The sequence below is a fragment of the Parasteatoda tepidariorum genome, chromosome 4 (genome assembly GCF_982258835.1).
Source record: "Parasteatoda tepidariorum strain Cologne lab strain chromosome 4, Ptep-v5.0, whole genome shotgun sequence".
In the NCBI taxonomy this organism is placed as follows: Eukaryota; Metazoa; Arthropoda; class Arachnida; order Araneae; family Theridiidae; genus Parasteatoda; species Parasteatoda tepidariorum.
The window spans coordinates 56,757,595-56,782,865 of record NC_141758.1 but is presented as its reverse complement, the minus strand read 5'-3'; the positions used below and the strand labels follow the sequence as shown (position 1 = coordinate 56,782,865).

The 25,271-nt window shown below is 30.7% G+C and overlaps 1 protein-coding gene across 1 annotated transcript in view; it reads right to left on the bottom strand.

Moving 5' to 3' along the window:
• Nucleotides 1–25,271, bottom strand: part of LOC107440993 (uncharacterized) — a 52,966-nt gene that overhangs the window by 7,894 nt on the left and 19,801 nt on the right. The window contains exon 10 of the mRNA XM_087162174.1: nt 1,228–1,549. Within this exon, the coding sequence (XP_087018300.1) occupies nt 1,228–1,549 (322 nt within the window). The remainder of the gene's footprint in view (nt 1–1,227; nt 1,550–25,271) is intronic.

Genomic DNA, 25,271 nt, shown 5'->3' with positions numbered 1-25,271 from the left:
AAAAAAAAAGAATACGATTATATTCGTTAATAGTAAAATTAAGAAAAAAAAAGCAATTTGCTGGTTAAAATTAATGATTAGTTTCATTTATTGTAATACCTAATAATAAATGAGAGTTAAAGTTTTTTTTTTGCATATGGTATTACTATTTTAAATTTATTTTTTTCTAAAACTGCTCTGCTGCCAAAATTTTCGGAATAGCGAATTTGTAATGAATTTAGAAATTAGTCCTTAGTTAGCAGGTGTTTACGGTCACATAAACAGAATCTACGTTTTTTCCAATCCTAAATATTACTAGAATTACTGCTAAATAAATACTGCTTAATAAATTTCAAATAACCTTGATTCAAAAAATAATAAGAAGAACTTGACTCTATCAAAATAATTAAAATTATATTTTTGTCCCCAATTTGCAACCTTTCTCATGATTGTTCACTTCCTTCTTCCAAAAATAGTGAACTACACTGTTGGACAAAATTAAGAGATGGAAGACATTTTCCCAAATATCTCAAAAAATACTGAATATAAATAAATGAAATTTGGCATGGATATAGCTTATTCCATGATAATAAAGTATGCAAAACAAAACAACCATTCACTGGCAAGACCTATTGCCAATAAATCCAATGTAGTCTGAACTTATAAAAGATGACAATAAAAGTAAGGCTTGCACAGTGTGTGTTGCCTCTAGTATGGTGTATGGTCACCCCTGACAGGAAGACTTGTGGAAGATCTTCCCATTCTTCCAACAGAGCAATTTTTAACTCCAGAATGGTTCTGGGGGGGGGGGAGGTTGGCGCATCGCAATAGCTCTCCCAAGAGCATCCCAAGCATGTTCGATAGGATTCAGGTCAGGGGATTTGGCTGGAAAATCTATTCGTTGAATATGCTCGCTTTTCAGATACGCATCAACCATGAGAGCCCTATGTGGTCGCGCATTGTCGTCCATAAAAATGAACTCAGGGTCAACAGTGCCCCTGAAAAGACGCACATAGGGCTCTAGGACCTCCTACTCTGTACCTCTGGGCATTCACGGAACCATTGTCAAACACATGGAACGGTGTGCGGGTATCTTGCATGTGCGAATAAATGTGCGAAAATGCTTTCCATCTGTTAATTTTGTCCAGTGTAATATAATCGTATGTCATGTGACGTAGGCGAGAGAAGTGCAAACTCTTAGTGAACGAACAATACACGGAATATTAACAATGCAAAAATAGTTCTTACTGAGCATATCGCTTGAAGCCCGCTGCATTCTCTTCTTGGTATATACCTGCTTGCTTCATCCATTTGCTATGACTGACGTAATCCATAATATTTCCCCGATAAATCTTCTTTGTAAATTCCGGAAATTTTTTCTCAAAATTTGTATTTAAAAGACTCCTGTGTGCAATGCTTATACTCAAGCAGGAGCTCTTAGTCTGTCTTCTATTCCATAAACTGCTCCACCCGAATCGGCTATCGTAGCGGTATTTTGTTATGTTTCTAGTTTCATCCTCACATGTTTTGGTTTTAAAAGCAGGTATTCTACTTTGGCAGAGTTTCTGTTCTGAATTCAAGAAGAAAAAAAGCAAGTGAATGTTTTATACGTAGCTGAAAACAGAATAAATCTAAACACTGAAAAAAATATTTGAGTTTAAAATAATTCATGGCGAATGTTTTTTTTCCCCGAAACGTCTGTAAAAATTAATCATAAGCTTACAAGGATTGTTATTTCTTCTTAAATTTAGCATCAAATATACTTAAAATATTATTTGTTTGATGGTGTAGGTTTGAAATCTGATTGATTTCCACTTTGTCCAGAGAGAAATCATTAGTTTATTTAACTAATCAATTGCTTACAAACTAATAAAATGTATATAAACGGCCTAGTAGGGGTTTGCGTTGCCATGCTTAATATCCCTAAACAGCTTTCTCAGCTCATTCAGCAGACACTAAGGCAGCAGACTCTAAGGCACATCTGGCTCAGCAGACACTAAGCCACAATAGTTCAGCATTTTTGTTTAAGAAATATTTCCACACAGAAACCGAAACTGTCTTACATCTCGACAGAAAATTTATAAATCCTAAGTTATTAAAAAAAGCAATACATACAATAGTTAAAACCTTTAAAATAAATATTGAATTTTTATTTTAAATTAAAAAATATAATGATTTTCTAAAATAAATGACCATAACCTTATTAATTTTTTTAAGAAATGAATTTGCATCGAAAAGCTTAACTAAATTCTTAATAATATTATAGTTCGATCCCCACCTGCTGAAGGCTCCCAGTTTACAAAAAGTTGACTTGTGCACGTTAAATTTGTAGGGGTCACAAAATCTTCTAAGTTCCCATAACAAATCAATACCTTTGGGGTACTAGATTGGACATGGACGTGCTCTGGTTCATGTCCAAATTATGATCTGTGGATGGATGGAAGATGTGTAAATGCGTCTTCCCTGTGAAATGGGCTGTGACGTACTTGCGTAACAGAAGTCGAATTCTTGGCCAAAGATGGCACCGCTTGAAAACAAGAAAAAGCGCACCCCTCTGCTATAAAATAGGTTAGTCAGTGACATAAGACAACTACAATAACAACGATAATAATATGCTGTTTATTGGCTTGTTTGCTACTTACCACTAACAAACGGTAAATATTATGCCGATATAAGCTTTACAACGCATTTTGATTAGTGACTTTATTTCATATTTTATAACCATGGTTGAACATCCGACGCAATTCTGGGTTTACGACTACCAATGTTCAACTCCGTATCCTAGTAATTTTGATTCCAATCCAGAAGACAAGGGTGCACCTGGATCAGTACCCCCAGAGGTTTGATTTGTTATGGGAACTTGGTGGACTTAGTGACCCAAACAGATTTTGCGTGCATCAGTCACCATTTACTACACGGGGAGTCTTCGGCCGGCAGGGATCGAACCCACGACTTCTTGGACATGGGCCCTGTGCTCTACCAACCAGACTATCCCGGCCCTTTGATTAGTAACTTGCAAAAAATTGGCACTTAATTTGCTTTTAGAAAGTTAGTATTATCAAAAGACTCTAACTGAACTTAAATAAACTTCTCAATTGAGTCCTATATTTAATTTATTGTCATACAGACACAGTCCCTCTTTATTAAAACTTATTTTTTCTAATAAAAAAAGTCAATTTTGGGTATTCATTTGTTAGCTGAGCCATTGTAACACAAAAAAAACCCTATTTTTTATAAGTAACTTTCAGACATTAAAAAATGAAAAATGAGAATAGAATTTTTATTGGACGATTATATACGAACAGCGTTAGATAACTGATTTCTATTGAGTAAAAGATTTTTAGAAAAAACAACAAACCGCAAATTTTATTTAAATTTTGTAATTTTCTACAAAAAACAAAATTGCCTTGACCACTAAAAATACTTATAGTAATATTAAATATATTTATTATATTATATTTATTATTATATAACTTATAGTAATATTATATTTACATAGAAAAAATCTATAATATTGCATATATCCAACAAATCTATATATTGCATATAATTTACATATATCCAAATGTAACTATCAAAAGGCGCTAATATTTTTTACAACAAAAATAAAGATTAAATAAGTTTTTTAAACTTATTTATTCATTTTTGAAGCAAGTTTTTAGCATATTGAAGTAATTTTGTTTGCGAAATATTTTTTAAGCTAAATGCTCTATTCTTGCAAATAAGATCGCAAATATTCTATCAACATTAGAATCGTGACACCAATATTTTTTTTCCATTACTTTATAGAAAATAATCGGATGTCAAAAAATTCAATGAAAAAGTTTTTAATTGTTTCTTTTTTAAAAAAAAAATAGAAAGGTATTTTGCATACGTAGTGAGTAGTAGTATTTAAAATTTATTATAAGATAAATATCAATGGAATTCAGAATTAATTATAGAGCTGTATATTTAGAATAAAAATTAATTTTCCTACCTTTAAGGAAAATCCTTTTTTTTTTTGTAGAAATTGACGAAATAGTATAAAGCCTTCAAATCTAAAAATGAACGACATTAATTTTAGAGCAACGGTGTGCTATCAGGTTTTGTTTCAGACTTGGGTAATTAACTTTTTCAAAACTCCAACAGGCTACAGGAGTTATTGTTTGGTCAATAGGTTCTAGTTTTTCAGTGATTTTAAGATACTTCCAGAAGGAAAAGATTTTTCGGAGGATAAATCAGGCATCGAGTAGACTTCAATTACAATAACTGATAGAAATGCTTACAGAACCCGGGTTCTTGAGTTTTCAGACAGTTGATTGACGACCATAAGGATTGGAGAATGATTTAAATAGGAAAAATAAATTGAATTTTTTGAAAAATAAATTGAATTAGAACAACGAAAAAGAAAAGGGAAATCTGTAAGACCAATCATGAAAAACGTCAAAGCATTTGTTTCACAGCAATATTAATTACTATCGTTTTGTCAAATAAACAAATTGTTGTAGATCCTTAACCTTTTACTCCCCTGACTTGAGTCCTTTTGAGCTTTTTCTCTCGAATTAAAATACATCTCAATGAACGTTATTTTGAAAGACTGGAAAACACTAAAAATGATGCACGGTGAGGTATTTTTATTTACGTTGCACTAGAGCTGCACAAAAGGCTGTTGGTGATGGTCTGTGAAACCTCCCTAGTCTGTGAAACATATATAAGATAGGACATATTCACACACCATCCATTCATCCAAAGATCGTGATTTTGACATGAACCAGAGCATGATCAATCTCAGCTCCAGTACACCCAGAGGTGTTTATTTGTTATAGGAACTTCAAAGACTTTGTCATCCCGACACATTTAGGATGCACCAGTCATCATTTTGTACGCGGAGAGTCTTTGGTCGACGAGGAATAAAATGCTGTAACTGACCAGATAAAGGCTATTATAGATTTCGGGTTCCAGCACTGCTAATAGGATAGAAAGTACAGTCACCGACGACGTATGGTTTTCCAAAGAAATTATTTCGTGAAAGACAATCTTGAATTGCAACTCAATTCGAATAAAAAATTATTAAAAAATAAGTCTAATTACTTAATTTAGACTTCTTGTAAAACCATTAAAGTAAAGAGCTAGATATCAAAATGCAACACGTGCACTTCTACATATATAAATATCTTATTACAAGAAGATAGAGATTATGTTCTTGAACTAGGAAGCTATTACAAAGGAAAAATTAAATTCCTTATACCTTTTTAGTTCATTTTTCAACATATCAATATAAATTTTGTCTTTGAAATTATGACTAAAAATGTATAGCTATTAAATATTTTATTAATATCGATTTTTCAATAGTTTTAAAAAATTTTCTGTGTTCAAAAACGTTTAAATGTGATAAAGTAAGCTTAAGATAAGCTATAATAGTAATACTCGTAATCGCATGCTTTTAGCAAAGTTATTGTTTGCGTAGTTATGTACATATTTGTCTAATTAATATTTATAAGATCAAAAATTTCTTTTTATTTTTAACATGAAGAGCCTAACTTCTAATTGCCCGAAGTCTGAGTCAGGCAAATTTTTCCAACTCTAACTCCTTTTAAGCCCCATAGCTCAATTACTCAACAATTACAATTGTTACAATTACTAAATCTCAATGTATTTTTTTTTCTATAAAAGAAGTACTTTAAATCATTCAAATGTAAATCCCTTTACTTGCATTATTGTTTGAAGTTTTCTTTTATGTTCTGAATCACCTATTGCATCATAACATCTATTTGTTAGGAACAATGAAAACGAAATATTCATAACAATGCAATAGTATAACAATCAGTACTGCACGGTATTGTCTCAACATTATTCGTAGCTGAAAAAGACATTATCAACAATGGTATTAATCATTCGAATCTGTTTGAATGTTAGCGATTGAAGACATTTAAATTTTGATTTGCGAAATGAGCGATTTGTACAAGGAAGTACTGATCAAGAATTGGAAGTTGGGGAGGATTAACCATCCTAGACCTCGACCTCCCGAATGTAAGTATAAATTAGGTAAATTTTCAACTCCATATTATTTTCATATGCTTCTCTGTATCCAACTGTGTACTGTTGTCGTACAGTGCGCGTACAGTTTACTCACCCACTAACTCTTCTTTTTATTATATATTTTATCATTTGGAGAAAAGTTTATTTTAATATAATTATGTTCTTTTTATTCTGATGACTGTATTTTACAAATGTATGTCATTCAGATGTTCTTAATATTAATTTACTCTTGTGACTCTTGTTCTAACGAAAGATATCCTTTCTTCTTCTTCTTCGTTAGCCTACAGCCTAGTGCAGGCCAAGGCTTTCTCAATTAGCTGCCTCCAGCTTTGAGCTAGATTTTTCCACCTGTTTATTCCCAACAATTTTAAGTCCTTCTCAACACTGTCCAACTATCTTGTAGCTGGTCTTCCTCCTCTTTTAGTTCCTTCAATTTTCGAAAAAGTAAGTTTTTTAACAAGGTCCAAATCTTCAGGCCGAAAAACGTGCCCCAGCCATCTGATCCTGTAGGTCTTAATAACCTCCATAATATTAGGTAATCTATATTTATTGTACATCTCGTGATTATATAAACTTCTCCAAATATTATTTTCCTTAACTGCTCCAAAGATTGACCGAAGGATCTTTCTTTCAAAAATGAGTAGTCTATTTTCCTCTGTTTCATTAATTGCCCAGGTCTCGCTACCATATAGAATAATTGTACTGATTAAGGTTTTGTATGGATTTACTTTTGTATCAAAGAAGAGGAATTTCGATTTTAATTGGTTCCTCAGACCAAAGTAGCACTTATTGGCCATCAAAAGTCAGTTTCTAACTTTAACCTTTATCTCATTTTTGTTGGTAACAAGCGTACCTAGATACTTAAACCTCTTAACTCCTTCAAAGGTACAATCCCCAGTTCTGAGTGACAGTACATGATGTACTCTAGAACTTACTACCATAAATTTTGTTTTTTCAAAGATATCCTTTATCAACATAAATTATTTCATCCTGTTACAGATAGGGGGAGAATGGAAAAAGCTGCGAATATCTTGCAACTGAAAAAAAGTGGAGAATTTTACTCGGAGGAGCTTGAGGCGCCTTGGGTTCATGACCTGGACAACAATAGAGAAGCACCTGTGTTGAAAAATAAAACTTCTAGCGCAGTGGATGTTAATGGTGATACATCATCACCTGAAAACCGTTCAAGCACTAAAGGGGGGAAGAAAAAGTCTTTGCTGCGTGTTCTATGGCCTTTCACTTTTGAGAAAAAGATCAAAAACAAAGCGTTGGACACAGCTGCTGGTAAAGATGACCTATCGTCTAGAGAACGCAGTGTCAGCACTAAAGAAGAAAAGAAAAAGACATGGCTTAATTTTCTATGGCCTTTTACATCAAAGAAGATCAAAACAAGAGAACAAGCAAAGGTCATAAAAGCTGAAAAATCCGGCAAAACTGCTTCTGATACTGAAGCCTCATTTTCTTGCATTTCCAACAAGCTTGGCGATGTTTGGTCGACCGAAAATATTACCATCTATGAAACTAATGCCAAAAATACTAAATCTGGAGCAACTGACACATCAAATGGCGTTTTCGCAAGCCATAAAGAGGATTGCAAGTTCATATCGGAAAAAGTTGCTGTTGAAACAAAACCAGATTTTTATACATCAAAAAGCAGTAAAATATCCAATGGCATTGCCATGAACAAAGAAGATGAGACTGTAGAAGATCCTGCAGATATTCACATGACCATACATAAAGGAGCAAATATCACTTTAAACATCGACAGCAAGTGTCATGTTGAACTAAATATGAACCAAGAATCTGACGTGAAGCTGAATTTCAATGACGATATAGTCCCGGCAGTCAACTTCGACTACTTGTTAAACAATCTCGATTCAGTGTTAAACACCCTAGACTCGAAAGATCGAGAAAATATCTTGCAGCTCCAGAGAAGATTAAACAGCCTGTGTAACAGATTGCACAGAAATTTTCAAGATGTAGTCGAAGCTGCCATGTTGAATATTGCAGCACGATGTGTAGAGAAAGAGGTAGAGAAAATGGAAAAGGATGAAGAAACAGAGGATTTCTGTGAAATTAATGTAAACAGAATAAATACTTGTTCTGTGGATGACACAAGTGTAGATTCGAAGGAGTAGTATAAGCGACTAGAATCTCCTGAGACCCGATTGGACAGCATTTGAATAATTTTAATACTTAAGAAATAATATTTCAAGAATAGTTTCCCTGTTTAAATGCATTCAAAAAGCAGTTTGCTATTTAAAAAAAATATTTTATTTTTACATCGGTAGGACTTCTGAATATTATAAAATATTATAGAAAAGCCAAAAATTTTTAAACTACCATTATTCGGTCTCAGGAGAATGTTAGAAAAGGCAGATCATCATGGCGAAAAATGAAAAAAAAATTTTAAAAAATGAAAAAAAGTTTTTTTCTGAAAATATAAAATTTCTGAAGAGGACAAAACAAATGTCAAATGCGTAATATATTGCACAGAAACAAAAACGTAATTGAAGCTGCTTTCCAACTGCAGCACATCGAGTAGAAAAAAATGAGGGACAAGTTGTTTCTAACTTACAACAATATAAACGTGTCTGAACATTGAAATCAACATCTGAAAACAACTTCTATGATGATGGATCGAAAATTATGTTATTGTTGAAACTACTGTATTGAAAGCTGCAGTACATGGTAGAAATGCTGAAAAGATAAAAGGAAACTAAAAAGACAAAATATATTCAGAGAAAAAAGAGGAACCAAATTTTTTGTGGCAAAAACTAACATAAACTTGATTGGACATTGAGACCAACATAAACAGGCTTAACATCATGTGCAACTGATCACCTGGATGAACTGCATAAAAACTTTAAAGTCGTAACTGAAGTTGCTCGGCAGAAGACTGAAACACATGGAGGGAGTAAAAAAGATTGACCAAAGAAAAGAAATATGAGAATCAGTTGTTTTTATTGAAAGCGCTTTGAATTTTCATTATACACTAAAGAACTTGATTGCACAAAACTTGTGAAATTGATTGCACAAAAACATTGAAGGTGTAATTGAAGCAGCCAGACTGAAAACTGCTGCCAGACTGAAAACTGCACATTGAGGGGAAACAAAGAAAACTGAGGATCAATTTTTTTTAATGAAAATGCTTCAAAGTTTCAAAAAAGACTAAAAAACTCGTGCAACTGATTACTCAAAAGCATTGGACTGAAAACCACGTGTAATTGATTGCACAAAAACATTGAACTAAAAACTCGTGTAATTGATTGCAAATAAACAATAAAGCTGTAACTAAAGCTATCAGACTTGAAAACTGCAGCACATCGAAGAGTAAAAAAAGAAAAGAAAAATGATGAACAATTTTTTTTCTTCTGCGGAAATGCTTTGAAGTTTCAAATAAGTCTAAAAAAACTCGTGTGATAGATTGCTCAAAAGCATTGGACTGAAAATCTCGAGTAATTGATTGCACATAAACATTGAACTAAAGACTTGTTGAACTAAAAAATAATTGGAGTTGTAGTTGAAGCTTCCAGGCTGAAAACTGCAGAACATTGGAGAGTAAAAAAGTAGACAAAGAAATGAAAAATGAGTAGTCATTTTTCTCAATGAGAAAAGAACATTTAAGACTAAAAATCTCATTTAAGACTAAAAAAACTCTCGTGATTGATTTCAATGAAAATGATGAACTAGAAAACGCACTCTATTGATTGCACAAAAACATTGAACTAAAAAACTTGTGTAATTGATATTACAAAAACATTGGACTAAAATTCTCGTGTAATTGATTGCACAAAAATGTTGAACTGAAACACTCGTGTAATTGATTGCACAAAAACATTGAACTAAAAAACTTGTGCAATTGATTGAACAAAAACATTGTACTAAAAAAATGTGTAAATTAATGGCACAAAAACATTGAACTAAAAAACTCATATAATTGATTGCACAGAAACAATGGGCCACAAAACTCGTGCAATTGATCTCACAAAAATTGTGAAGTTGTATTTAATACTGCTGGACTGAAAACTACAGCACGAGAGAGTTAAAAAATATAGATGGAGAAAAGAAAAATGAGGACCAGTTAATTTCATTAATAATCATGTTGAAGTTTCAAAAATCTAGTGCAATTGATTGCACAATAACATTTAAGATATAATTGTAAAGGCTTTGTGACTGCAACGCATTGAGAAGAAAAAAATATAGACGAAAAAGTAGTAAAAGATGGATCTGCTGCTTTCACTGACTAACCAATAAAAATTTAATTGAACATCAATACCAACTTAAACAGACTAAAGAACTTTATCAATTATAACTCAACGTTTAATGATTAATTTGTATTTTTTATCTTCTATTTTTTATCCTATACATCATGATTATTTTGTATGTTATGAAAATGTTTCATTAAATTTTAAGCTTCATTAAACTTATATTACAGCGGTTTCAAGTCATCATTTATTTTTATTAGAAATATATATACATGATTAATTTTATCTTTGCGTTTGCGGGGGATGGTAGCTATCGACAATGTCAACCGTCATCTACGAAAAGGTACCCTATCATAGAATCGAGTTAACATGTATTATATACTAGTGAATTGTAATTGTAATTTTGTAGTGGTAGATACCCTACAGTACTTCCCCACCAGAATTATATCTGTGACAGAATTCGATGAACGGATACCACTAGTTGATTCATTGCTTGTTTTAGAGAGAAGTCGGGAGAGTTGTATTAAGATCACCGTACATTTTGCTGATCGTGAGAGCTGTATTAAGCTCCTGTGCTGCCTTAAGCAGTCGAGTGTATGCAAGCCGACGTGTGTGATCGAGACTGAGTAGCAACATGATGAAAAGGTGGATAATGTCGCAATCACTAGCAGCAAGTGAACTGTTCAATGTGGACCATCCATCGAAGAAGGCGTTACTGTCTAGGTAGGCGTGTTCATATCGAAGTGGGTGTTGATACCACCGTAGGCGAATTGACAAAACATACCGTAGATTGCAAAGGGTTGGCGAAAATTTCTATTGGCGTTAAAGGAGCGTTCGCGGAAATCGCCAAACAGCTGTGTGCTTATGATTTTGTTTTGTTTTCGGTATCGCATAACATTCAACAAGTTAGATATGGGTGCGGGTCTTCATTTGATTCTTCTGCATCAAATAAAATATAAAGCGTATTTTTTTGTTATAGCGCCGACATAATTGTTTGTATCTGTTGACTAAATTGTGTTTATTAGCGCTTTTTAAAAGGTCGTAATAGAACTAAGATAGAAAAATTACACATTATTACATATTCTATAGTTTCATAACTTTCATTAAATGTATTTCGAGTAGTGAAATTCTTTTCCTACTCATCCACTAATTCGAATTAATAATTTCACAATAACCTTTAATCCTTAATGATGAAATGATTATTATAATAAAGTTTGTTTACTTAAAAGATTAAAAAAAAAATTTTTATTGTTTAGCAGAGACTGTTTCCGATTCTATATTCATTAATTAAACTTAATGGTTTTGCTCGATAACCATTTACAATTTTTTTTTAAATTTTATTTAATTTTCTGTTATTATGAAATTCTTTAAATATTTTTCGACGTAGAGATTATTTAGCAATAATGCGAAAAGCTGAAATTTATAAATTTATAATATTTATAAATATTTAGGAGAATTTTTAGCAGCTATTTTGTACTAATTATTTTAATTGAAATGTTCATTATGCGCAGTTTTATAATAATAATCGTAAAATTCATTGAACAATTGAGTATTAAATTTTAAAATGCAAGTATAATTTAATAATTATTTCATTTTATAACTGCAAAACGGTAGATAAGTACATGATACGAGAATATTATACGATTGCTTTATAATGAAAGAACAACAATTTAAGTTTTAAACTTTTTGTGGAAAAGAAAAAATTGAAAATTTCTCCTGTTATCGGTGTTAGCGATTAGAGAGTCTTTTATCGTATAAATATTAAGTCAGTATTGTTCCCTTTTAAATAAAAATGCATTTTGCAGTGGAAAAAAAAAATTGCTTGAATTTTGTCGATAGAAATTCCCTAATTATAGCAGCAAAAACTTTTAAATTTCTAATCAAACTTTCCTTCATTATAATTTTGTGTGAATAATTATTATTAATAATATAAATGACTATTGAAAGGAATTAATTGAGAATGTCCAATTTTAATGAATTAACTGTTTACGCAATCAGATTAATAATTTTTTTCATAATTTACAAGAGGAGAAAAAGTCTTTACAGTTTAAAAGTGAAGAGAAAAATATAGTTGAGATTAAATTTATAAAGTAAGCACAACCCGAAGGAGATTGAAGTAATGGCATTAAAATCGAAATTTCAAAAGAAAAAAAAATCACGTTTTAGTGTACAGTGAGCAGTAAACAAAAATCTAAAACTAACTTTTGATCTAATGATCAGATGTTTACGTTCTAGGACTCAATCTTAATGGATCGAGAGGGTGAATTCAAATATGCCGCTTAATTATAGCAGACAATATATTTTAAGTTCGGAAATCAGACACTAAAACGAGCCTACTTTGAGAAATTTTTTTCCTGCGTATTCGTATTTTTGATCCCCAGTATATAAGGGTTGCTGCAATCTGGAAATATTATCCCAATAGTTTGGTCAGGAAAGCAATGCAATGTTAGGACCTTTAGTGTTAACCTTACTTTTTGCGCATTTCACCATATCTTGAGAACTTTCCAGTGAACTTTTAAGTGAATTGAAAATTTTTTGCACTCAATGTTTTAATGTTCATTTAATTTAGAATTTCCTTCATTCCCTACCACTATTGTAAGATATTTACTTTTCACATAACTTGTAAAATTAAAAAGTTTAGAATTCTTTACAAAATCACTCAGGCGAAGTGATTGCGTTTTATTTAAATCTTATTTAGAAGGTATTTTTCTTAAAGTATTTCATTTAAAGTTTTTATCATTTTAAGTTGAAATGAATGTGGCCCGCTTTGCATAGTTCAAAAATTATTTCAAAGGAAACATAACTTAACATTAACACTCAGGACTTACAATTATAAATCAAACAATCACTACATTTATTTATTAAAAAACACTCTTATGAACTGATAATAAATTGATCTAAGTCCTAAATGTGAGTTCTATAATATATAATTTATTTAAACTCAGAATATACATCTGACCTCTGTTGTCGCCAATGGCTCAATTTTAAAATATAGTTTTTCTTTTACAAATTTTCGGATATTTTCATATGAAGGATAGTATTAAGTTTGAGAATTAAAAATTTTTGTTTAAAAAAGTTGTTAAAAATTATAATTATTATTAATACTTGACAACAGGAAGTTTTCAATTAAAGGTTGAAAATTTGTTTAATTATGTTATTTTTTAACTCTGTTATTTTTCTAATTATTTTTAATTACCTAATTCATATAACAGTATTTAGGAATCTATAAATTTATGCTACGTATGATCGTTGCAGAATAACCTGCACCCAATATATGTAAATAAAATATATTTTTAAAATTGTTGTGCATTTTCTATTAATTGCATTTCTTATTCTTATATTGAAAGAGTATCAAGGTATCTATGACCTCCATAATAAATGAAGTATTTACGGACTTTTATGTATATTAAGGAATTGAATCAATTTTTCACAAAGTTTACGTTCTCATCCCATTGAAAAAGAGTTATTTAATAAATATTTTTTTACAATAAATGCTTCTAGTAATAAAACAAACGCGATATAGGTCATTGAAGAAAAATCCATTCATTTGTACATTTTTCCCTTCTTGAAATTATTTCACATATTTCTTTTTTCACTAGCGAATTTCCGATTACTTTAAAATTTTAAAAATATCGATTTTTTCATTTGCAAGAAATTTTTACGTTAAAGCGTGATAACATTTTTGCATACTTAAATTTTTTTTCTAATAAATAATATGTCTTTGTTAATTTCTAAAAAAAATGTTCATAAAAAAGTTTACATTATTCTTTTATCAAGATTGATTTAAAAGAGAAAAATCACTAAATTAAACAGGTTATGTTTTCTTACAATAAAAGTTAAATAGAATTCTTTAAAATAGCGTTCCAATAAAACATGGTATTAAAATGTTACGTTATTTTTTGTGATTGGTTCATTAATAAATTATTTTTATTTCTTCACAAACACAATTCTTGTAAAAAAAATTAAATCTGTTATATCAAAAAACTAGATCGTTTTATAAAATACAAATTATTGCGCTTAATAAAATATAAATACAGTTTATTTGTAACGTGATCCTAAGAATAAAAAGGTTATATTTTTTTTAATTCTCTACTAAAATGAATTAATGAGTTATTTTTATTCATCATGGCTAGTCGAGGAGAAAAAAATATCGAATTTCACTGTTTAGGTTAATGTAATTTCGTTCTCCCACCACATTTAAGCGTAATCCATCGCCAATTCCACTTGCAATCGCCTAGTTTACAATCTACGGTATGTTTTGTCAATTCGCGCACCGTAGACGTGTTCACATCATGTCCGGGTCACCAATATGGGGATAGTAGTTATCGACAATGTCAACCATCATCTACGAAAAGGTACCCCATCATAGAATCGAGTTAACACGTCTTATATACTAGTGAATTGTGATTGTAATTTTTTAGTGGTAGATACCCCACAGTACAGTGTGAGGAGAGTAAAAGTGGGGTGTAGAGCTGGGTGAGCTGTTATTGACAATGTCAACCTTCATCTATGAAAAGGTACCTCGTCATAGAATCGAGTTAACACGTCTTATATACTAGTGAATTGTAATTGTAATTTTGTAGTGGTAGATACCCTACATGTTTTTTTTTGTGTTAATATGAGTTTGTCACGTGTTTTCTTTGTTTGTTTTTGTAATTTTTTTAATTTTTACTCCTTGTTTATGTCCACTTAAAGCTGAACATTGTATATGGATTAATATTTCCAATAAAGCCATATGTAACAACATATATACATGCTTTTTACCTTTTGACCATATTGAATATAAAATTAAGTAAGAAATCCTTTTTAGAAAAATACATTAACTAATCTAAATGTTTAAAAAAAAAACATTTACATAAGTACTTGCAAGATATGACATTACTATCCAAACTACAAATTTTCACTGGTTTAAAAAAAATGTTTGGGAACGTTAAATTCCTTCATATATTTAACCATAACCATAAAAGCAGCTTAAGTTGTTTCCAGGTATTCGACGTGGAGAATTGCGTAATTCTTACAGGTTACTGACAATGACGTTTGAAGTTGACGGCGGAACTACGGTGCCATCCGATGATAGAGGACCAGAATTTTTTTTATTATTATCTTTTTACATAAGATGTGTTTGTGGAATTTAATAAGTAAAATAAGTTTAACTATTTATAGTTTTACGACTAAAAAGATTTAGCTATTAATTATTTTTATCAACATCGATTTTTCAATATTTTTAAAAAAATTTCTGTGTTCAAAAACGTTTAAATGTGATAAAGTAAGCTTAAGATAAGCTATAATAGTAATACTCGTAATCGCATGCTTTTAGCAAAGTTTTTGCCTGCATTGTTATGTACATATATTTATAAGATCAAAAATTTCTTTTATTTTTAACATGAAGAACCTAACTTCTAATTTGCCAGAATCTGTGTCAGGCAAATTTTTCCAACTCTTAACTCCTTCTAAGCTTCATAGCCTAAATTACAATTACTCAATCTCAATGTATTTTTTTTAAATAAAAAATGCACTTTAAAGCATTCAAATGTAAATCACTTAACTTGCATCAATGTTTGAAACATATTTTTATGTTTTGAACTCATAGCGACCATTTATTAGGAACAATGAAAATGAAATATTTATAACAATACAATAGTATAACGAACAATAGTGTTTATTCGTAGCAAAAACAAAGACATTACCAACAATGGTATTAATCATTCGAATCTGTTTGAATGTTAGCGATTGAAGTCTAAACATTTAAATTTTGATTTGCGAAATGAGCGATTTGTGCAAGGAAGTACTGATCAGAAATTGGAAGTTGGGGAGGATCAAGGATCCTAGACCTCGACCTCCTGAATGTAAGTATAAATTAGGTAATTTTCAACTCCATATTACTTTCATATGCTTATCTATATCCAACTGTGTACTGTTGTCGTACAGTGCGCGTACAGTTTACTCACCCACTAACTCTTCTTTTTATTATATATTTTGTCATTTGGAGAAAAGTTTATTTTAATATAATTATGTTCTTTTTATTCTGATGACAGGATTTCACAAATGTATGTTATTGAGATGCTTTTAATATTAATTTACTCTTGCGTTTTAACGAAAGATATCCTTTATAAACTTAAATTATTTTATCATGTTACAGATAGGGGGAGAGGAATAATAGAAATGGAAAAAGCTGCGAGTATCTTGCAGCGGAAAAAAAGTGGAGAATTTCACTCGGAGGAGCTTGAGGCACCTTGGGCTCATGACCTGGATAACAAAGGAGAAGTACCTGTGTTGAAAAATAAAGCCTCTAGCACAGTAGCTGTTAATGGTGATACATCATCACCTAAAAACCGTTCAAGCACTAAAGAGGGGAAGAAAAAGTCTTTGCTGTGTATTCTATGGCCTTTCACTTTTGAGAAAAAGACCAAAGACAAAGAGTTGGACACAGCTGCTGGCAAAGGTGAAATATCGTCTAGTGAATGCAGCGTCAGCACTAAAGAACAAAGGAAAAAGACATGGCTTTATTTTCTATGGCCTTTTGCATCAAAGAAGATCAAAACAGGAAAACAAGCAAAGGTCATAAAAGCTGAAAAGTCTGGCAAAACTGTCTTGGATACTTCAGCCTCATCTTCTTGCATTTCCAATAAGCTTGGCGATGATGCGTTGAACGAAAATATTACCATCTCTGAAACTAATGCCAAGAATACTAAATCTGGAGCAACTAATACATCAAGGGTTGTTTTCGCAAGCCATACAGAGGATTGCAAGTTCAAATTGGGAAAAGTTGCTGTTGAAACAAAACCAGATTTTTATACATCAAAAGGCAGTAAGATATCCAATGACATTGCCATGAACAAAGAAGATGAGACTGCGGAAGATCCTGTAGATATTCACATGACCATACATAAGGGAGCAAATATCACTTTAAACATCGACAGCAAGTGTCATGTTGAACTAAATATGAACCAAGAATCTGACGTGAAACTGAATTTCAATAACGATATAGTCCCGGCAGTCAACTTCGACTACTTGTTAAACAATCTCGATCCAGTGTTAAACACCCTAGACTCGAAAGATCGAGAAAATATCTTGCAGCTCCAGAGAAGATTAAACAGCCTGTGTAACAGATTGCACCGAAATTTTCAAGACGTAGTCGAAGCTGCCATGTTGAAAGCTACAGCACGATGTGTAGATAAAGAGGTAGAGAAAAAGGAAGAAGAAACAGAGGATTTCTGTGAAACCAATGTAAAGAGAATAAACACTTGTGTTATGGATGACATAAGTGTAGATTCGATGGAGTAGTTCAAGCGACCAGAATCTCCTGAGACCCGATTGGACAGCATTTGATATAATATTATCATTTCAGAAATAATGTTTCAAAATTAGTTTCCCTGTTTAAATGCATTCAAAAAGCAGTTTGCTATTTAAAAAAAATATTTCATTTTTACATCGGTAGGACTTCTGAATACAATAAAATATCAACGGAAAGCCAAAAAAAAAAATTAACAACCATTATTTAAAGCTTGGGTCTCAGGAGATGGTTGGAAAAGGCAGGTCATTAAAAAGAAAAAAGGAAAAAAAAGAATATAAGAAAATGATGGAAAAAGATTTTCTGAAAATATAAAATTTCTGAAGAGGACAAAACAAATGTCAAATGCGTAATATATTGCACAGAAACAAAAACGCAATGGAAGCTGCTTTCCAACTGTGGCACATCAAGTAGAAAAAAGATCGACAAAAAATAAAAAATGAGGGACAAGTTGTTTCTAACTAAGATCAAGATAAACGTGACTGAACATTGAAGTCAACATCTGAAAACAACTTGAATGATGATGGATCGAAAATAATGTTATTGTTGAAACAACCATATTGGAAGCTGCCGTACATGGTGGAAATGCTAAAAAGACAAAATATATTCTTAAAAAAAAGTGACTAAAACTTGATCGGACATTGACACCAACTTAAAACAGCTTAACATAATGCGCAACTGATGGCCTGGATGAACTGCATAAAAACCTTGAGGTTGTAACTGTAGTTGCTCGGCAAGTTCCAGGATGAAAACTGCAGAACATTGGAGAGTAAAAAAGTAGACAAAGATATGAAAAATGAGCATTCATTTTTTTCAATGAAAACATTTTGAAGTTTCATATAAGACTAAAAAGCTCGTGTGATTGATTGCAACCAAAATGATGGACTAGAAAACGCTCGTAATTGGTAGCACAAAAATATTGGACTAAAAAACTTGTGTAATTGATTTTACAAAAACAGTGGACTAAAAACCTCGTGTAATTGATTACACAAAAATGCTGAACTAAAACACTCGTATAATTGATTGCACTGAAACAATGGACTAAAAAACTTGTGTAATTGATATTACAGAAATATTGGTTTAAAAAACGCGTGTAATTGATTGCACAAAAATGTTGAACTGAAACACTCGTGTAGTTGATTACATAGAAACAATGGACTAAAAAACTTGTGTAATTGATATTACAAAAACATTGGACAAAAAAACACGTGTAATTGATTGCACAAAAATGTTGAACTGAAACACTCGTGTAATTGATTGCACAAAAACAATGGACTAAAAAACTTATGCAATTGATAGAACGAAAACATTGGTCTAAACAAATGTGTAACTAATGGCACAAAAACATTGAACTAAAAAACTCGTATATTGATTGCACAGAAACAATGGACTATTGGACTACAAAACTCATGCAATTGATCTCACAACAATTGTGAAGTTGTATTTAATGCTGCTGGACTGAAAACTGCAGCACGTGAGAGTTAAAAAAGATGGACGAAGAAAAGAAAAATGAGGACCAGTTAGTTTCATTAATAATCATGTTCAAGTTTCAAATATGACTAAAAAAATCTCGTGCAATTGATTGCACAATAACATTTAAGATATAATTGTAAAGGCTTTGTGACTGCAACGCATTGAGAAGAAAAAAAGATAGACGAAAAAGTAGTAAAAGATGGATCTGCTGTTTTTACTGATTAACCAATATAAATTTAATTGAACATCAATACCAACTTAAACAGACTAAAGAACTTAATCAATTATAATTAAACGCTTATAGATTCATTTGCAGTTTTTATCTTGTGGCTACTTAGTATCTTATGACTAACCTATACGTCATGATTATTTTGTATCGTATGAAAATATTTCATTAAATTTTAAGATTTATTAAATTTATGTAACATTACAACAGTTTCATGTCGTCATTTATTTTTTTATTTTTATCGCAAATATATATAAACAATCAAACCTCGATATCTCAAACTTGAAGGGAGAGGAGAAAAAATTCGAGATATCGAAAATTCGAATTATCGAAAATCGCATGTTATCGATGGTAGAATAAAGAAAAATGCTCTTTACATACCTTATTTACTATTCCATATTTATTCTAAAAACACTTTTTACACTTTCATTTAAAAAATGATTTAATTGTTGTTCGCTTTAGAGATGTGTAAGAAAATTTGTCGATAACACTTTCTAAGTGGACTATAGCTTTAAATGTCTCCTCTGACATATTCGGCTGCCTCTCAATAAATCTCCTTACAGTGTCCACTGCAGAAAGGGCTTGTTTGTTAGTAACATTGGGCCGTAAATTTCGATTTCCTCATCTTCTTCTTCTGATGGTTCAAAAGAAGCTTTCGTTTGAGCGATTATATCATTGTCATCCCACTGACCACACACTGTTACTGCATTATCTACGTTTACAAAGTCACGAAATTCCATATCATCAAGCTTCATGAGTCCGGTCAATCTGTTCCAATCATTTTCGGTGTAGTTTTCAGCAGAATTAACGATATTGATTGTTTGACTACTTTTGTGATCTTTAATGAATCCAGACTTCTTGAATCCATTCATTATCGTAGAGGAAAACACATCATTCCATGCCTTGTCAGCCATTCTTAAAATTTGTTATTTTTTGGGGAATATTTTTTTAATTTTAGAAAAAAAATATACGCTATTTATGTAAAAAAAAATTCAGGTTATCGAGGGATTAGAAAAAAAAATTCGTGAAATCAAGTTTTTTTTAACAACTTTCAACTTTTTTTTTCTTCGAGATATCGAAAAATTCGTGAAATCGAGGTTCGAGTTAGCGAGGTTCGACTGTATAAGAAATCATTTTTAGAAAAATACATTAACTATTCTAAATGTTAAGAAAAAGAAAAAAAGCAGTGGCATAAATACTTTTAAAATGTAACATTACTGTCCAAACTACGTATTTTCACTGGTTTAAAAAAATTGTTTGGGAACTTTAACTTCCGTAATATATTTAACCATAACCATAAAAGCAGCTTAGTTGTTATTAGGTATTCGAAATGAAGAAGAATAATTACATAATTCTTACAGTATACAACAATGACTTTTGAAGTTGATGGCGGAACTACAGTGCCATCTAATGATTGAGGAACAGAATTTCTTTTTTTTTTACACAAGATTTTGTAGAATTTAATAAGTAAAATAAGTTTAATTATTTATAGTATTAAATCAAGGATGTCTGATTAAGAATTAATAGTGAATTGAAATGGCATTTAATATGAGCAGACTTAAAAGAAAAGTTACAGTTACGTAAAAATAAAAATTGAATTTATAATGGTATTGTATATGGAATAAACGTATGTGAAAGAATGAACTAATCATTGTTCTTTTCATTTAAAAGTTTTTTTTTATTTCCTATGAGCTGCACAATCAGTCTTCCCGATGAGCAGACCTAGTGCGTTCTCCAGAAGTGGTATCCACTCTTTCAGGACCACCACAATGGGTGAGATACCGTTGGGCATGTTAATTTGGACGTCTAGTTTCACTTAAAAATATAATTTGAGATTTTGAACAATATCCTGAGTTTATAAAATGTTTGTACAACATAAAAAAATGAAAATAAAGGTAAAGAAAAAATAAACAAAAAATAATCCTGATAATTAATAATTTTCACGATGAAATTTCTTAGTTAATGTTAGAAATGAAATATGTAAAATAAGTTTCGTAATATGCATGATAGTTTTACAGTCTGTATGATGGATTGCGTACAAACTTTAAAAAAAATTCAATTATAGCTTCTGATCTTAAAACGGTATTTTATATTAAAAGAAACGGATCTGCAGTAATAAAATAGTCATCCTTATTTTAATTTAAAAGTATAATTTCAGATTTTGATTAATATTCGGAATCAATAGAATAAGAAATAAGAAAACAAATTACTTGTTTTGAAATTTGAGTTTCATTTTAAACAGTATTTCTCATTTTCTTGATTTTCTTAATTAGATGTTTGGATTTTTCTTAACTGTAGTTTTGTTAGAAATCAATATGTCAAATTAAATTTGGTAGTATCGTTCATAGCTTTACCACTAGATTGATGGATTGGGAATTTGAAAAATTTTCAATTACTGCTTTTAATTTAATGTTTTTATTATATAATATGGTGGTTGTGCTTACATTTAAATTAAATGACTTATTAAAATTTTTACTTTTAAATATGCCAGATAAAAGTAAAACTGCTGAAATATGGAAAAATAAACTCATTCATTGCATTTATTTTTCCATAACTCAACATCGAATTGGCATCAACATTGTTCTAAGGCAGCGGTTCCCAATTCCCTTTGTGGCTGTGGAATCTTAAGTGATTGTCCTACTTTTGGCGGAACCCTGAGACATAAAGAATAATAAATTTCTTTAGAAATTGTGAGTACATTAACTAACGAAGAATTATTAATTATTTTGAAAACATGCAATGATCTAAATTTTAGTAATTATTTAGAAAATATTTAGTGAATGAATGAAATTTTTTTTCTTCATCATATCGTTTAATCAATATAAGTCTAAAAATTGGGTTTCATGTCAGACTGTTGAATTCACAGGTCTGGAGAGGCATCAAGTCTAGTTTTTAATTTTTTAATGCATGCATAAACAGAAAAGGAATGATTTGAAATATTGTTTCTATTAAAATAAGAACGAAAACTGAAGAAAATAAACGTTGAGAATCAGAGAAACACACTTCTTTGTTGAATTTACTAATTTTTATTCAGCGCAAAATACTAATTTAATTTTTCATAAATGCATATCCTTTTCGTAATTCATTCATTATACTGTTATTAGAAAAGATATTGATTTGAAATTTATTTCTCCACAAGCAGCTCGATAAAATAATTCCATTAAAATAACGGAAATGTGAGTTAATAATGGATTATTAATTGAAACTAAATTGAATTACATGTTTTGAAAATCATAGCTGGTGAAAAAATTTGTATCTCTAGAAATCCTTGATTTTTTTTACCTTTATTAAAAAACTAACAATAATTAATAAACAGCAGTTAAAAAATAAATTTTTACATGCGCAGTTTACGGTGTACAAAATTGCTTAATTTCTTATTTTATAGTCGTTATCATATATGGCAGTACTTTTACTTTCGTTACTTGTACCACCGGTACAAGTAAGAAGTACGTACTTTTACTTGTACTTCGTTACTTTTTAAATTTAGTATTTTTACTTGTACTTTCGTTACTTTTTTAGGGAAAAAGTACAAATATTTGTAACGGAAATATCGAATGAAATCGTTACATTTTTCTAAAACTCGGTAAGCTTTCTAAAAAAAAATTAAATTAAAAAAAGTTTTCTGCCAGTCTGGTACCTTACATCAAATTTAATTGGTTGGAAGAAAAAGCTAGGGAGAAGGCTACAAAAGAATTGGAAAGAATTGTCTAAGCCCTAAGCTGAACACCCTGCTATAACTAATAACGTAACAGAAAAAAATCCAGGGATTTTAAATTTTCTAAAGCTGAAAACATCATACCAATCACCAGCGACAGAAGAATTTATGGCATGCATGAGCTCAAATGTTGAAACGGAAAGCATATCAATTTTGAATCGATATCCAAGCGTAAAAAAATTATATGTGAAATATAATACTGCAGTACCTTCTAGTGCTCCCGTGGAGCCCTTATTCAGCTTGGACAAGCACGTTCTGAGAAATTCTCGCAGCAGACTCAGTGACACCAATTTCAAAATGCAATTATTTTGCAAATTGAATAAAAATATTAATTAGCAAGTTATTTTCATTCATTTTCGAGTTTTATGCATTTATTTAATACATTTTAAATAAAAAAATGTTGGATTTTGTTATTACGTTTATCAATTTTCTTTTTGAACTCACTAATAATGCATTTTTGTCTTAATACATTTTTTACTAAATACATTTTTACCTAGTACATTTTTTACTAAAATTATGTTTGTGCGACCTTATCAAAAAACGCCCACTCTAAGAACTTCAGAACTATTTGTACTATTGAAAACTATTATAATTACTATTTTTTCTCTTGGAAACTCGAAGGTATTAATTTAGCCGCTGATACTAAAATTCGTTTTCAAATTTTAATTATTCCGTTAGGCAGAAATGTTCGGAAAATGATTTTCTCGCATGACTTCAGCAGAAGCCATTGTTACAAATAAAACTGTAGACTGTTCTTTTTCAACTTATACTGCACATTCAATTATTTTTTACTAGCTCAAAGATCACAAAGCTATCTGAAACCCCGCGTTTGCTTTGTTTATGTTTGTGCTTTTAAAACGCGTTTCTATAGAGTAAAAAAATTTTAAATCAATGGTAATTTAAATAAATAAAAATAAGAAACTAAAAATTAAAATCAATAGATAAAATTTCTTTTTCGTGCAAATCCATAAAAAGTTAGATATTAAAATTACATTTGATTTTAAAATAATATTATACGATTATATTATAAAATTATATTATAATATTCTTCCGTATTTAAAAATAAATTAATGTCCGTAACTTTCAAAATTAAAAATAATTAAATAAATAACAACAATTTTGCAAAAAAATTAAAGAACATAAGAATATTATTCAATAAAATTTTAGGTTACTTTGAATTTTCGATTTCCTAGAAATGTACTTTTAAATCGTTACTTTTTTTGTTTAGTACTTGTGCTTTTACTTGTACTTTTCACTTGTTATTTTAAAATAAGAACTTTTTACTTTTTACTCGTTACCTTTTTTAAAAATACTTGTACTTTTACTCGTTACTCTTTAAAAGTAACGTTGCCATACATGGTCGTTACTAAACACCCGATCCAATTTGTTGGGTTTACGACTACTAATGTTCAACCCCATAGTTTTGTAATTTTGAACCCAATCCAGATGACAAGGGAATTCCTGGATTAAGTATTGGGAAAAATTTGCCTTCGTGGAGGACTTTTTGATGGAACTAACCCGCATTTGTGTTTCACGGAGAGGAAAACCACGAAAACATCCCAAGGTTAGCTAACGGTAAGGGGATTCTAAACCATGATCCACCTTCTACTGAGGATATCTTATGTCAGCACTGTGGTCGATACAAGCCGTATGAGGAATTCGAATCAACCAGCTATCGCTGGGATTCGAACCCGGTTGGTCAGTAAAAGGCGAACGCTCCAGGGCTCGATTTTTTAAAAATTGGCTTTATTAGTTCAAGGAGAAGGGAGAAATACACAAAAAGTAAAATTAACATTAAGATTCCTAAGCTTTCGTCCACTCTCTTGCGCTTACCTTTTGGAATCATATTTTCCAGATGATTTCAGCTGTCCTCCATATTTATCAAGAATCTGAATCCATCGAAAAAATGCATGTTTATTCAGACAAAGTACGCTTTTGTGTCTGATTTCAAAATTTAAAATAGCGTCTGCTCTTGCTAATCAGCAAATATAAGGTAAGACTATTGGTCCATTTGGATTGAATCATAGTACGTGAAAGCCCAATCATTAGATCAAAAGTTATTCGGGGTATTTGCTTTTTATTTTGCGCTCTGAACATTAATGGAAATTTTTAATGTTATTTAAATTCATTTATTATTCCTTCGAGTTTTTAATGCAATATCTCATAAATGTCAATAGTTAAATGTTTATTTCTTATATATTTGAATATAGAAAAATCTAAATTTAAAAGAATTTAAGAAATAAAGACAGGTCTAACCCCTTCAAGGCCAGTGTCTTCGTCTCCAATAAAAAGACAAATTACGCTATTAGAATAATTACGAATTACGATAGATCAATTGAATTAAAGATAACAAGATAGTAT